Raw genomic sequence first — 16,141 nt, 5'->3', positions numbered from 1 at the left:
CCTTCATGCATGTCCGTCGATTTAGACAACTATGCCATTACTTCAATTGCAGTAATTTAGCTTCAATCATCCATTCTTTAATCACCAGTCAATTCGATTATTGCAATACCTACTTAATGGTATCTCCAAGACCAACATATGATGTTTACAACTCATGCAAAACATCACAGCAAACTCTTGGTAGTTGCCAAAACCTCAGAACATATAAGACCCATCCTATGAAATCTACACTGGCTACCTGTGGAAGCCAGGATAAAATTCAAAATTCCTTGCCTCACCTTCAAATGTGGGAACAGACTCGCCCCAGAATATCTTTCACAGCTCCTGACACCTTACGCCCCTTCTAGAGAACACTGTTCTTCACAAATGGGCTTTCTTGTCTCCCCACCCTTGATTGCTGCAAAACTGTCCTGCACAAGATAGAGAGCCCTTAGCTGTTATGCTCCCGGAATCTAGGATGAGGTTCCACAGCCCATTGACCTTGAATCAACCTACCTTATCTTCCGGAAGAGAGCTAAGGCATGGTTGTTCAACCAGACCTACCCACAATCCCCAATCCATTATAACACCATTCTGCCTGTTCAAACGTTTGAACTACCCATTCAGTCTGTCCTCAATCCGATTATAGATTAACAATCTATGACCCCCATCGTATAAAACTAGTCTCTCTTCACTACCATCAATCCCATTCACCGGGAAGGCATCTAGCCACCTCAACTACACTATACCCTTCCTGCAGCAGCTTGACATAGGGGATGATAACCAAATATCATCTGAAAATTATAAATAAAAGGTCCTAGAAAAATTAAGTGGACACAATCACCGTCATCGGGTCGTTAATTCACGACTGCTTTAGTTGTATAATATGTATGTTCCTGGTTGCTATTTCTTGTTTTTTGGTTCTTTCAACTGTTCTTTGTCATCTGATGTTTAATTGTTCTGTTTGTTGTACATTGCTTTGAGAGATTTATGTTAATCTGTAAGGTTATCCATAAGTGTTCCTAGATAAATAAAATGAAAACACATAAATCATCATAAATAACCATTAATCTCATAATATAATGGATGTCTAAGACAGCCAAATAATTTGACGAACAACCAAAGGTTGATGTCAATAAAAGAATGGACATAAAACATAAATGATAAAATAATTCTAGCTTCATATGGCCCATTTAATCCTATTGAGGGCACCAATTCTCCCATACCTCAAACTCCTACCTCTAGTAAAACCATATAAAACACATCTGAAAACCATACAATAAAATTCCAATTATGCATTTTCCCAAATTCAGACCACAAGCATCACAAAAATCCACAGACCATTTAAAATCAACACTTTAAGTCCTGAAAAGGAGTTATATGGTCACCCTATCCATGTCACATCACTCTAATTAGATGAATAAAATAGATGCTTTTGCAGCCTTTTAACACTTGCAACCTGGTGCTCAAAATATCACTTACACAAAATATACAGGCCAGGATCAAGAAGTTCAAAAGGATAAGGCAAATAGTGTATTACCATTTTGACCCCATATATGGGATTTGAAACATTGATATTACATATTTTTCATTGTTTTGAACCATTTGAGTGCATCTCTGTTTTTCCCAATTAAAAATTATGCAGATATTTTCTGGTACGTGATGCAAAATGGCTTGCACAGTGTGCAAATTCCTTTGTGGTATTTGGCACTGAATTGTCTGCTTTTATTATATTTATACAATATAAGCATAAAAGTGTCATTTTTACTTTGATAGGAGTCTGAAGAACTCTCTTCTGATGAAGAAATGAAAATGGCAGAGATGCGACCACCATTGATAGAGACCTCAATTCATCAACCAAAAGTGGTAGCACTTAGTAATAACAAAAAAGGTTAGACAATAGTATTACCATTTATTTGATTGAATGTATTCAGAATATGATTCATATGGCTCTGTTTTCACTTATTTCTTCCCAGTGAGAAATTGAGCCAATGTGTTCTCATATATAGCAGTATGATATGAGAATAGAATTCAGTTATCTTTTTTAAGATTAACCAGAGCTTCAGTTTAAATTTATAAGAGGAAAGATGTATTTAAAGGTAGTCAAAATGACCCAGATTATGATCAAGATGAAAATATGTGCTCATTTGTTGAGTATTGTGGATTGAACAAAAGAGATTTGGGGAAATTTCGTGAAATTTTACAAAGTCCCAACAATGGTTTGTTTTCCTCATCACCGTATTTTATATCAAAATTATAGTAACAACTTTCAAACTGTGTCCACATTGGGACACAGTCTATGGGTACGTTTTGTCTGTAGACTTTGCACCAATTTTCAAAGTGAAAATATGTAAATGCATCTGTTTTGACACTTGCTGTAGATACAAACTACAGAGAAAGAGAGATGATGTGCGAGTGTTTTCTCCATGGAAAATAACGTATAAATTTGAAAATGTGACTAAAGGTATGCTTTTTGTGGAACATTGCATGTACGTTTAGCCATATTGAGGAAAGGCAATCATCTCTCTCTCTCTCTGGTTGTTTTTGGGGGGGTTTTTTCAGGTCACAAATGGGACTAGTTTTCAAGATAACTTAATCTATGCATATTTCCCACAAATTTAGAATCATTGTATGCAAATAATTGAACAGAAAACCATTCTTTTTGTTGGTTCTGAGTTTGCAATGCTTAGTATAGGCTTTTTGGGCATTCTGTCTCCAATAGTGGCTAATTCAGTTTTCTTGGTAGCAGAAGTAACAGTCTAATGGGGGAGAACCATTCCATGTTCATTCCCAATAGTAAGAGGGTGCACGTCCTAAGCCTACTGAGTTTCTAGATATTAATGGACTTACCTATTCTCCAGAAACTTTTTATATTCTTTTTTAAAAATCTGATGTGCTACCAGCCTTGACCTCATATCATCCAGCAACAAATTCAGCAGATTATTGTCAAGGTCATTTACACAAAGGTAGTATTTACCCATTGTAAAAACTCCTGGTCATCTTCAAAGATGTACTTTTTTGTGTGCTTGTTATTCATTTATCTGTATCAAGTATGCCTAGCTGCCTCCCCTACTGTATGTGTTTTTACTGTAAGTGTTAACTGCTGGAATATAACCTTTCAACATCCTTTTTCAGTACGAGGAATTTGTGGTGACATCTTACATTGTTATTAACCTGGGAGCCTTTGTCAAATGCTTTCTGAAAATCCAATTACACTATAACAACCAGCTCACCTTTATCTACATGTTTATTTATACCTTCAAAAAATTCTAAAAGATTGGTAAGACAAGACTTCCCTTTGCTAAAACCATGTTGACACTTCCCCATTATGCAATGTCTATTTACGTAGCAATTTGATTTTGTTTTTAAGAATGGCTTCTACCATTTTGCCCAGCACTAAAGTCAGGCTCACCAGTCTATAGTTTCCCAGATTTCCCCTGGAGCCCTTTATAAATATTGGCATCACATTGGCCACCTTCCAGTCTTCAAGAATTGTGGATATTTTAGTTGAAAGATTATAGATTGTTTTAGTTTTTAGAACTCTGGGCTTCACTGGAGCAAGAGACTCCTCGATCCCAAGGAGGGTCTTAGCCTTATCAGTGCAGGGTACCATCTTTGTTCATGGCATGGATGATCTTTTTTTTCTTGACCTGAGGCCCACCAGGCCACAGTCCATGTTAACGACATGGAACTCTCATTCTAAGAAGCCTTAACTACCTCTGGCACAGAAAATTAAGGCACTTTTGGTAGTGTCAGAGTAGAGCACCTCAATGTGTATGCCCAAGAGTCCCACAGTGTATGTATTGGCACAGAAGGAACCAACACCATCTATGGAGCAGGGTGCTAGTTGACAAGAGTTGCTGAAGCAACTAGCATAGAGCATATTGGAGCTTATCGCCTTAATGGCAGGGGATGCTTCCACAGTACCAGGTTCCTCTTCAGTTTTATCAGCAACCCTATGTGAGAATGGAGCTGATCTGGGTCTCATAAGAAAATGTCTCTTCCAACTCCCGATTAAAGAGTTCCTCAACCAGTCGAAGGTTAGTTATCAGAGCTAATGAAGAATTTCTTTACCTACCAAAGAAGTAGATTAGAACTTCTCCTGTCCAAGATGGAGGAATATTTCCCACATACTGAGGCTGCTCCAAGTTCCAAACCAGTGTGCATACTTCACAGGTTTCCAATGTTGAAAATAAGTCCTTGTTATCAGGATTCTCTAGCACCAGGAGAGTCCATTCATGATTTGGAGAGTGAAGAAGTGGGTTCAGTCTAGAGTTCCTTTTGGAAGCTTTCCTCCCAGACCAGTGGAGGTCTCTGCCTTGGTAGCCTCCTTCATCAATGGGATTGTGGCTCACTATTCCCCAGTAGTCAGGGGATGAGGATTCCACAGGGTTGCCACCTGGTCCTCCTCCAGACTTGCCAGAATATACCTACTTTCCAGATGTGAGGCGATGAGGATTCTGTCCAATCCCCTTCCAGACTTGCCCCAGCCTATCTCTCCTCCAGAGGAATTCTGCAGTTCCAAATTTCTGGGTAAGATAAATACATTATCCATCAGCGTTAGGAAAGAAAAGGACCCAAGAACAGATATCTTGGACTTTTTCAGTTCTTCCAATCTCCAGTGAATTGTGTAGCTATCCTGGTTCACAAGCTTCTCCAGGATCTTTGGATGAAGATGTGGCAGACACATCATGCCTCCCAGGAGCTAGGAAGCTGGACAAAATATAGAGTGCACGCTGCTCCAGGATTTGGGGTCATCCAATTACCACATCATTCGATTTGTAGAGAGAAGAGTTAAGATTTCCAATCCCATCTCCCTTTATTTTTAGATGTACCTTTTATTTACCAGCAACCTTTCCTGTCTGCTTAGAGAAATCACCAAACTGTTTGTGTGAATAATGTTTTATTTCTAAGTTACACAGCTGCTAAACTTAATACTTCATCAGGAAACACACAAACAATTAAGGAAACAGAAAATAAGAAAAATAATAGTTACGAAAGTGTGCTTGACATCCGGTGCTTATCAGATTACAATTAATTAATACTAGTCTCATCCCCTACTAGCAGAGGCTTGCATGTGAACTGCTAAGATCCTTAACTTCCTAATCCACTAAATAGGGAATGGAGCCCACAGTTTCTCACCATACAGGATTTGCAGCGAGACACACACACTGGGACCGGTCCAGTGGTTTCTCTCTTCTCAGCTCCTTGGTGCAAAGATAGAGAGGGCAGCTTCTATCACTGCAGAGACAAGGCTGTTCAGCTCTCCAGTCTCTGATACCTTGCTCTACAGTGTCTTTTGTCTCTGCAAGTTGCTTCTGCCCAGGATGCCCAGAGGCAAGGCAGGAAGATGAGTCATCTTTCTCTTTGGATGAGCAACGATCGAATGACCACCCTAAGGTCTTGTACCCCGCTGTTCTTAAGGGCTTACCTATGCGTAATTCAGCAGCTTCATGCATAGTCCGGGTAATGCATAATTAAGGCTTTAACTGGCTGATTTCCCCACTCTTTTACAGTTCCTTTGTTTCTTCTGCCAGTTGTTCATCTCTGAAAGGACACTAAGTCCTGCTCTCAGATTGGCCCTAGAGTCATAAAAAGAGGCCCCTAGTGCTCTGGCTCTGCAAATTCACACGGTACCAGTTGTCCTTGTGTTTCTCGGCCTCTTTTGGCTCCAGCCTTGCTGGAAGGGCCTGAAAATCTGTCTGGTTTGGTAACATATACAGCAACTGCAAAGTCTCTCCTCATTGGCTGCCCATAGCCAAACAGGCATTGTCTGTTTTTACTGCCATCAGAGAGTACATCTTAGCTGCTTGTCCTGTTAGCAAGAATTGGTTTATTCCCTACAGGTTGTGGTGGAATCTGTGTTGAAACATGCTAAGTGCACTCATGATCACAAAAACATGCCTCCTGAGATGAACCTGAAGGCTTGATGCATTTAGGAAGAAGGTCTTTGAGGGTGAAGTATGGCTACCACTTATGCTTCTTTTGCCCTCCTCTGTCTCAGTGGGTTTGGGTCTTCAAATGTGACCCTTCTCAAACTGCCCAACTGCAGTTAAAAGTGAAGTTGCTTCTCCTATACAAGGTGGTCAAAACTGTATCTTCCCTGGTATGTGACCAGGGATTCTATTCTCAGTATTTTCTAATCCGCAAGAAGTCAGAGGGTTGAGGTATATACTGGACTTGTGAAGACAGAAAAAGCAGCTGGTTTGGAAAAGATTCAAGACAAATTCCCTTCAGATGATTCTCCTTTTCATTCAACCAAGGGGGATTGGTTGTGTGCTCTGGATCTGAAACATGCTTGTGCACACTTTCCCATTAATCCTATCCATCAGAGGTTCGTACTATTCTTGGGGAAGGGATATGCACTACCAATACCCTTTGGCCTCTTGACAGCTTTGAGGATGTTAACAAAATGTCTTGCGGTAGGGGTGGCACAGCTTCATCGGCAGGTAGTCTGCCCATCCCAAATCATAGGAAATATTTTTTCACTCAGCGCACAGTCAAGATATGGAACCTGTTGCTGGAGGATGTGGCCAAGCCAGCTTAACATAGTGGCGTTCAAAAGAGAATGGGACAAGTTCCTGAAGGAAAAGTCCATAAACAGTTATTAGCCAGATAGACTTAGGAAAGCCAGCACTTATCCCTGGGAGTGAGATACAAGAAATACATCAACTATTGGGGATCTGCCAAGACAATGCTGGGCTTGATGGACTGGTCTGACCCAGCATGGCACTTATGTTTTTATAGTTGCTGATGGGTCTTTCTCCATCAGGAGTTCTGAAGTCCTTCAAATCCATATAGCTCCTCCAGTCCCTGGGCTTCCTAGCCAACTTTGCCAAGTCATAAGAACTGTCATACTGGGTCATACAGGATCCCAAACAGATTTCTTGTTGCTTACGCCCAGGGATATCTAGTGGCGCTCTCCAAGGTTACCTAGTTAATAACAGTTTATGGACTTTTCTTCCAGGAACATGTCCAAACCTTTTTTAAACCCAGCTATGTTAACTAGGGATGTGAATCATTTTAGGACGATTAAAATTATCATCCGATAATTTTAATATCGTCTTAAACCGTTATGGAACACAATACAATAGAGATTCTAACGATTTATCGTTATAAATCGTTAGAATCGTGAGCCGGCACACTAAAACCCCCTAAAACCCACCCCCGACCCTTTAAATTAAATCCCCCACCCTCCCGAACCCCCCCCAAATGAGTTAAATAACCTGCGGGTCCAGCGGCGGTCCGGAACGGCAGCGGTCCGGAACGGGCTCCTGCTCCTCAATCTTGTTGTCTTCAGCCGGCGCCATTTTCCAAAATGGCAGCGAAAAATGGCGGCGGCCATAGACTAACACGATTGGACGGCAGGAGGTCCTTCCGGACCCCCGCTGGACTTTTGGCAAGTCTCGTGGGGGTCAGGAGGCCCCCCACAAGCTGGCCAAAAGTTCCTGGAGGTCCAGCGGGGGTCAGGGAGCGATTTCCCGCCGCGAATCGTTTTCGTACGGAAAAGGGCGCCGGCAGGAGAGCGACTGCAGGAGGTCGTTCAGCGAGGGTTCCGGCGCCTCGCTGAACAACCTCCTGCAGTCGATCTCCTGCCGGCGCCATTTTCCGTACGAAAACGATTCGCGGCGGGAAATCGCTCCCTGACCCCCGCTGGACCTCCAGGAACTTTTGGCCAGCTTGTGGGGGGCCTCCTGACCCCCACGAGACTTGCCAAAAGTCCAGCGGGGGTCCGGAAGGACCTCCTGCCGTCCAATCGTGTTCGTCTATGGCCGCCGCCATTTTTCGCCGCCATTTTGGAAAATGGCGCCGGCTGAAGACGACAAGATTGAGGAGCAGGAGCCCGTTCCGGACCGCTGCCGTTCCGGACCGCCGCTGGACCCGCAGGTTATTTAAGTCATTTGGGGGGGGTTCGGGAGGGTGGGGGATTTAATTTAAAGGGTCGGGGTGGGTTTTAGGGGGTTTTAATGTGCCGGTTTTGCGATTTTTCGATTTTTTCGATTTTTTCACGATTTTTCACGATATTTTACCCCCCCAAACGGCAAACAATACGATTCCCTCCCCCTCCCAGCCGAAATCGATCGTTAAGACGATCGAGGACACGATTCACATCCCTAATGTTAACTGCCTCTATCAAATCCTTAAGCAATGAATTCCAGCATTTTAATTGTGCATTGGGTGAAAAAATTATCTTCAATTTATTTTAAATATACAACTCAGAAACTTATTTGAGTGTCCTCTAATCTTTTTACTTTTTGAAAGAGTAAACTAAGTAAATAGATGAAATAAATGACTGTTTTATGGAGCAGCTAGTACCAGAACTGACAAGAGGGGGTGATATTTTAGATATGCTTAGTGGATCAAATTTGGTGTAAGATGTAATAATGTTGTGGCCACTTGGCAATGGTGATCATAACATGATCGTTTGACTTGATAACTGGAGGGAGAACGTTAAGGAAATCTCTATGATAGCATTTAGCTTTCAAAAGGAAGACTATGATAAAATGAGGAAAATGGTTAGGGGAAAAAAATGAAAGGAACAATTGCAAAGGTTAAGAGTTACATCAGGCATGGGCGCTATTTAAAAATACCATCTTGAAAGCACAGACCAGATGTATTCCATGCATTAAAAAAGGTAGTTGAGAGAGGCTATTAAAATCAGCTACAGTACCTGAAGATTAGAGGGTGACCAATGTAATGCCAGTTTTTTAAAAGGGTCCAGAGTTGATCCAGGAGCCTGTCAGTGCCAGGAAAAATGATTGAAGGTATTATAAAGAAGAAAATTGCTGAACATATAGCTAGTCATAGTTTAATAGGACAAGCCCAACTTGGGTTTAGCCAATGGGGGAAGTCTTGCCTCACTAATCTGCTATTTTGTTTGAAGGCATGAGTAAACAAGGTTAAAGGTGAGCCAGTTGATATAGTATATCTGGGCTTTCAGAAAGCATTTGCCAAAGTACTTCACAAGACAGTCTTGAGGAAATTAAAGATTCATGGGATAGGAGGCCTTGTTCTATTGTGGATTGAGAACTGGTTAAAAGATAGAAAACAGAGACTAGGGCTAAATAGTCAATTTTCTCATTGGAGAAGGGTAGCTAATGGAGTGGCCCAAGGATCTGTACTAATACTGCTGCTTTTTAACATATTTGTAAATGACCTAGAGATGGGAATAATGAGTGAGATGCTCAGATTTGCTGATACAAAATTATTCAAAGTTGTTAAATCATAAGAGGACTGTGAGAAATTACAATAAGACTTTGGGAGACTGGGCATCCAAATGGCAGATGACATTTAATGTGAAGAAGTGCAAAATGTTGCCCCGGAAAGAGGAACCCAAATTATAGCTATTTGATGCAAGGTTACACATTGGCAGTCAACACCCAGGAAAAAGATCTAGGTATCATTATGGATATGTTGAAGTCCTCTGGCCAGTGTGTGGCAGCGGCCAAGAAAGCAAATAGAATGCTAGGAATTATTAGGAATGGAATGGAGAATAAAACAGAGAATATCATAATGCTTCTATATCGCTCCATGGTACCTCTACACCTTGAATACTGTGTGCGGTTCTGGTCACCGGATCTCAAAAAAGATATAGCAGAATTAGAAAAGATACAGAGAAAGGTGGCCAAAATGATAAAGGGGTTGAAACGATTCCTCTATAGGGAAAGGCTAAAGTAACTAAAAGTGTCTCCAAAGACAAGTTTGCTTATGTATAAACAGGGTTCTCTGTAGACAGCAGGATTAATTATTTATTCTTAATATGTGCCAGCCTCCCAGGAGAGTCAACTACCTTGCTAAAGCGTAAGCTCTGAAAGAGTGGCTCATGAGCTAGCTTGTGTGCAAGGGAACTCCCATGCATGTTCAGTAAATTCTTTACTGAATTCTGAGAGCTGGGTTGTGTTGGTGATGTTGGATGATGTCACTGATACATAATGGCTAATTCATCTTGCTGTCAACAGAGAATCCTCTTTACAGGTAAGCAAACTTACTTTCATGGAGTGTTCCCTTGTTTTAATCCTTTATTTACCCATTCCAACTGGTTCATGATTTTATAAACTTTTATCATGTCTCCTTTTGGACATTTCCTTTCCAAGCTAAAAAGCCCAAACCTGTGTATCCTCTCATCATAAGGGAGCTGTTCCATCTCCTTTATCATTTGTGTTGCCCTTTTCTGCACCTTTTCTAGTTCAGCTATATGTTTTTTGAGTTGGTGTAACCATAACTGCACATAATACTGAGATGTGGTTGTACCATGCCTCAATAAAAGGGCAATATGATATTCTCCATTTTATTCTCCATTCCTTTTCAGATCATTCCTAACATTCTATTTTGACTGTTGCTGCACACTGAGCTAAGGAATCCAAGGTATGGTCCACATAGACTCCAAGGTCCTTTTCCTGGGTAATGACTCCTAATATGGAACTCAGCATTGTGTACCTAAAGTTAGGATTGTTTTCCATATGTGCAGCACTTTGCATTTCTCCACATTTAATTTAATCTATCATTCAGATGCCCATTCTCTAGTCTTGCAAGGTCCTTCTGCACTTCCTTTCAGTCCACTGGTGTTTTAACATTTGTGAATAATTGTATCATTTGCAAATTTCATAATCTCACTTTTCATTTCCTTTTCCAAATCATTTACCAATATATCAAACAGTACTGGTTCCAGAACAGATCTTCTGGGGCACTCCACTTCATTTAGAAAACTGACTATTTAGTCCCATCCATTCCCCTAGGACAAGCAGGATGGTAGTCCTTGCAAATGGGTGATGACATCAGATGGAGCCCAGCACAGAAAACTTTTGTCAAAGTTTCTAAAATCTTTGACTGCACACTGAACATGCCCAGTATGCCACTATCCGCTCGTCCCTTCAATCTTTTTCTTCGGTGCAGTTGCCTCACATTTTTTTGGAGCGCTGCTTCATCTTCTCTTTCTTGTTTTAAAATAGCATTTTTTCTCCCATTTCTACGTCAGGTCCCCATTTGCTGGACGGTGTATCTCCTTGGTGCAGTAGGTAAAAATTTTTGTCCCTTCTTCTCAGTCTATTCCCAGTGTCCCACTTCCCGGTAGCCTCCGGTCATCGACTGCGCGCCGGCCATTTTTCACGGTAACATCCGGATTTCGTCAGTGCCCGCCGACCATGTCCATTACGGATCCGCATGAGGTTTGCATCCTCTACCTGGGGGCATCGCATGATGTCTGAGGGTGTCAGCTGTGTGATCAGATGACCCCCAAGGGCCATCATGCTCGCCTCGATAAAATGGAGAAACCTTTTGGTTTCAAAAAGTCTGCTCCATCCACATCTGCGGCAGAGTCATTGACCACCCAGTGGTCGGGGGGGGGGGGGGAAGCGCTTGATAGGCTACCCCTCTCTACACCCCCGGCGGCATCTTCCAGGGACTGAGGAGACAGTGACCAGCTCTCCATGGTCTCTCCGCTTTCCAGAACATTGGGATCCTCCTCCTCGGTGCCGGGGAAACACCGGGCCGAGCACTGTGGGAGATCAGGGAAGGATTGACACTGGTCCTAGTCGGCACATTGCTCTGGTTCTGGTGTGGTATTGGCGGCTGCCGTACCATCACCAAAATGATCTCGAAGGCCCCATCCTCTGATAGTCCCAGGTGCTCCCCACTGATATCTGTGCTGGGCAATGTGTCCCCCTCGGGGACCTGAGGAGGCACCGGTGATGGCGCGTCCCCCTCCTTCAGTCCTATCTTCAGGAGGAGTTGGACCGCAGGATGCAGAGTGTGGTGCTCCGTGTCCAATGGAGTGTTGAGCCCCCTCCAACCCCCATACCGGTGCCGGAGCCCACACTGTCAATCTTGGCGTCCCTGCTCGACCGTCTGTACGTCCTACTTGGCACTCTACCGACGCAGCTGGTGCCTGAGAGCTTCAGTTCCCCAGCGGCCACTGATGCCCCCCTCGGGAGCTATCCCCATCATTGCGTCCAGCGCCATAGTCCCAAGGCCTCAGTTCCCCAAGTTTTGCCCAGACCCTCCGGTCTCCCATAGCTTCTGGTATCCCCATTGCCACCGGGACCGTTGATTCCTTCGGTGCCTTCGGAGCCTAGGACCAGGGATTTACGTAGGCCTCACCCGCATAGGTCCCACGACAGCCTCAGCAAGGAAGAAGGTCCTTATGGTCAATGGGAGGATGATTCTTCAGAGTTTTTCTGATATCTGACGACCCTCTGTCAGAGCCCTCACCACTGGAGGAAAGGCATCATTCTCCTCCAGAGGACCTCTCTTTTGCGGACTTTGTCAGAACCATAGCCGATGCTTCCCCCTCCAGCTTCTCACAGAGGAGGATGCATGGCACAAAATGTTGGAGGTCCTCCAATTTGTCGATGCTCCTAAAGAGATAGTGGCTGTTCCCATTCATGACATCTTTAAGGATCTTCTCCTTTGGTTGTGGGAACACCCGATATCCATTGCTCCAGTGAATAGGATGGCGGATGCCACCTGCCTAATACAACAGGTTTTGGGTTTTGAGAAACTGTATCTCCCTCACCAGTCTGTGATAGTGGAGTCCGCTCTCAAAAATGCCAAACACTCCCGTACCCATGCCTCTGCCCCTCTAGGCTGGGAACATATGGAGCTGGATGCTTTGGGTAGGAAGGTTTATCAGGGCGCTTTGCTCATCACCCATGTCGCTTCCTATCATTTATATATGACCCAGTACAACCGAAACCTGAGGAAACAGGTTCAGGATCTAGCAGAATGCCTGCCACAACAGCACCAGGAATCGTTCTCCCCCATTGTACAGCAGGGTCTCAAAGCTAGGAAACATGAGGTGCGGTCCACCTACGATGTTTTTGAAACTCGGCAAGGATAGCCGCCATGGGCATCGGCACCCGTAGGATGGCCTGGCTCTGTGTTTCTGACCTCCGACCAGAGGTGCAGGAGAAGTTGGCTGACCGCCCATGTACAAGTGTAAACCTTTTTGGGGATAAGGTCAGAGATGCAGTAGCTCAGTTGAAGGATCACCATGAAACCCTTCAACAACTCTCCGCTAGTGCTTCAGATCCCCCATCCTCTGTCAGGAAATCTTCCAGACCAAGTTCCAGGAAGACTTTTTATCATCATCAGAAATATTACCTCCCCTCCCACCCCCCCCCCCCCCCCCCCCACCTCTTGGACTCGCATGCCAAGTGCTAGCTCTAGGGGCCGCTCCCATCAACAGCGATCACCTAGATCCCAGCCGGCCCCCCAACAGGCTCCGGCTGTGGGCTTTAGACTGGAGACGCGGGAGCATGTCGTACCCCTGACGCTAGATCCTCCAGTGGAAGGCAGATTTCTTTACTTCGCCCACCACTGGTTGACCATCACTTCGGATCACTGGGTCCTTATCATAGTTTACCAGGGGTGTATAGACTAAATTTCAGAAGGATCCCAGAGGTCTTTCCTCCATGTCCATTGTGAGGTTTGTCTGCCCAGCAGGTCATACTTCGGGCTCCACTGCTCCACTTTCTCACAGCGGGAGCAGTGGAGCCCATTCCTAGACATCAGCAGGGCTGCAGATTCTATTCAAGGTACTTCCTCAAACCAAAGAGGACTGGGGCTTGTGCCCTATTCTCGATCTCAGGGCATTGAACAAATTCCTCAGAAGAGAAAAGTTCAAGATGATTTCTCTGGGCACTCTGATTCCCCTCCTCAAAAGAGGAGACTGGTTCTGCTCCCTCAATCTCAAGGACGCCTACGCCCACATTACCATCTTCGCTTTGTGGTGGGGAAGGCTTACTACCAATACAGTATGCTCCTCACATCTTCAAATGCCTGGCAGTAGTGGCAGTGCACCTCCGCTGCTGTGTGGTGCATGTCTTCCCATATCTGGACGACTTTTTTTTCAAAAGCAACTCCCGCGCTGGATGCTTTGGCCCTGATGATGCAGGCGCTACAGTCTCTGGGTTTTGTCATCAACTACCCAAAATCTCACCTCTTCCCTTGTTGGAGGTCATAGGAGCCAGACTGGACACAGCTCAGGCGAAAGTGTTCTTGCCCCACGATCGGGCCCTTACCCTATCTTCGTTGGCAACCTTCGTGCGGAGCAGTTAGAATGTAAGTACCCACCTTCTGCTTCGCTTGTTGGGCCACATGGCAGCCTCAGTCCATGTTACCCCATTAGCCCGCCTTTGCATGTGCAGAGCACAATGAACGTTGCAGTTGCAATGGCAGCAGGTATTCCAGGACCTTGAGGCCCATGTCTCCATCACACAACCTCTGAAGATCTCTTTCCTGGTGGGAGAATATTTCCAATCTAAAGCAGGGGATTCTCTTCTAGGCTGCCCCACCTCAAGTGGTACCACCGATGCCTCTCCTCAGGACTGGGGAGCCCATGTGGATGACCTCCACACGCAGGACCACTGGACCACTCTGGAAGCTCTCTGCCAGACAAACTTCTTAGAGCTTCTGGCGATTTGTTATACTGTCTGGGCATTCCGAGACTGGTTGTCCCACAAGACAGTCCTGATTCGGACAGACAGTCAAGTCACGGTGTGGTATATCATCAAGCAAGGAGGCATGGTGTTCCTCCTCTGTCAGGAGGTGGTACTGATCTGATCCTGGGCCCTGTCGCAGGGGATGTCTCTGTGAGCAGCATACCTACCCGGGACTCTGAAAGCCTGCCTAAGCTGCTCTTTTCAGCCACACAAGTGGTCCCTGAATCCAGATGTGGAGGCCCAGCTTTTCCACCAGTGGGGGGAACCCTGGATGTGGACCTCTTCGCTTCCCTGTACAACTGCAAGGTGAGCAATTTTTGCTCCCTTTTTGCATGGGATGGCCAGCCAGCCTCTGACGCCTTCACCCTTTACTGGGGCATGGATCTCTTGTAAGCATACTCTCCTCTTCTGTTCCTCCTGAAGACTCTCCTAAAGCTTCAACAGAACCGAAGGACCATGATCCTCGTGGCATCCTTCTGGCCCAGACAGACCTGGTTCCTTCTCCTTTGGGACCTGTTGATCAAGGATCCCATCAGACTGGGGACCGCACTCAACCTGATAACTCAGAATCAGGGTGCCCTGCGCCATCTGAACCTCCAGGCGATAGCCTTGACAGCTTGGATGTTGAGCCGCCTAATCCTTCAGCTCTTGGAAGTCTTACAGGTTGAAATGGAAGAGGTTCGCCATCTGGTGTGAGGGACATGGCTTAGAGCCATTCACATGCCCCTTTCTCAGGTTCTTGGACTATGTGTGGCACCTTTCCGAGTCTGGGCTTAAAACCACCTCAGTCAGGGTTCATCACAGTGCAGTTAGTGCGTACCATCGAGGTATTGTTGGCACATCTATATCAGTTCAACCCGTAGTAGGTCACTTTATGAGGGGTCTCCTTCAACTAAGGCCCCCTCTTTAGCCTCCTGTTGTGTCGTGGGACCTCAACATCATACTGGCATGGTTCATGTGTCCTCCTTTTGAACTCTTGCACTCCTGCAACCCGAAGCTCCTCACCTGGAAAGTCATGTTCCTAGTGGCAATCACTTCGGCTCATAGAATTAGTGAGCTTCAGGCCTTAGTTACGTACCTGACATACACAAAATTCTTTCGTGTTCATGTAGTCCTGCGTACGCATCCCAAGTTCCTGCCTACGGTTGTGACTGATTTTCACATCAATCAGTCCATTATTTTGCCCACCTTCTTTCCGAGGCCTCATTCCCATCCAGGAGAATTGGCTCTTCATAATTTGGATTCCAAGAGGGCTTTGGCTTTCTATTTGGATTGCACAGCAGGTTACGGGCAATCCACTAAACTCTTTGTTTCTTTCAATAACAATAGATTGGGAATTGCAGTGGGCAAACAGACTATCTAGCGGACTACATTACCTTCTGCTACACACAAGTGGGCCTTCAGCTTGGAGCCCAAATCAAAGCTTACTCTGTGAGGGCCATGGTGATGTTGGTAGCCCACCTGTGGGCAGTGCCTGTCACAGAAATTTACCGGGCAGCAACATGGAGTTCCCTGCACATGTTTGCTGCCCACTACTGCTTGGACGAGGATGGTCGACAAGACAGTGCCTTCGGCCAATCTGTCCTACGCAGTCTCTTCCAGGCTTAACCCAAGTTTTCCTACCTAAGGCCCCTTTGTTGGAACTGGGCTGTCTCTACTGACCAACAGCATCGAAGTTGTTGTCATTGGCATCTTGTTCAGTACCTGTTGGTCTTGGTTGTTGC

At 45.0% G+C, this 16,141-nt stretch overlaps 1 protein-coding gene across 5 annotated transcripts in view; it reads left to right on the top strand.

The window, feature by feature from the left end:
* Positions 1-16,141, top strand: part of ERBIN (erbb2 interacting protein) — a 716,810-nt gene that overhangs the window by 597,183 nt on the left and 103,486 nt on the right. For all 5 annotated transcript variants that reach the window (XM_029576039.1, XM_029576020.1, XM_029576010.1 and 2 more), the window contains one exon: positions 1,756-1,870. In XM_029576039.1, coding sequence (XP_029431899.1) covers positions 1,756-1,870 — 115 coding nt within the window. The remainder of the gene's footprint in view (positions 1-1,755; positions 1,871-16,141) is intronic.

This window comes from Rhinatrema bivittatum, chromosome 1 (genome assembly GCF_901001135.1).
Source record: "Rhinatrema bivittatum chromosome 1, aRhiBiv1.1, whole genome shotgun sequence".
Taxonomy (NCBI): Eukaryota; Metazoa; Chordata; class Amphibia; order Gymnophiona; family Rhinatrematidae; genus Rhinatrema; species Rhinatrema bivittatum.
This window is presented reverse-complemented; position numbering and strand designations above follow the sequence as displayed.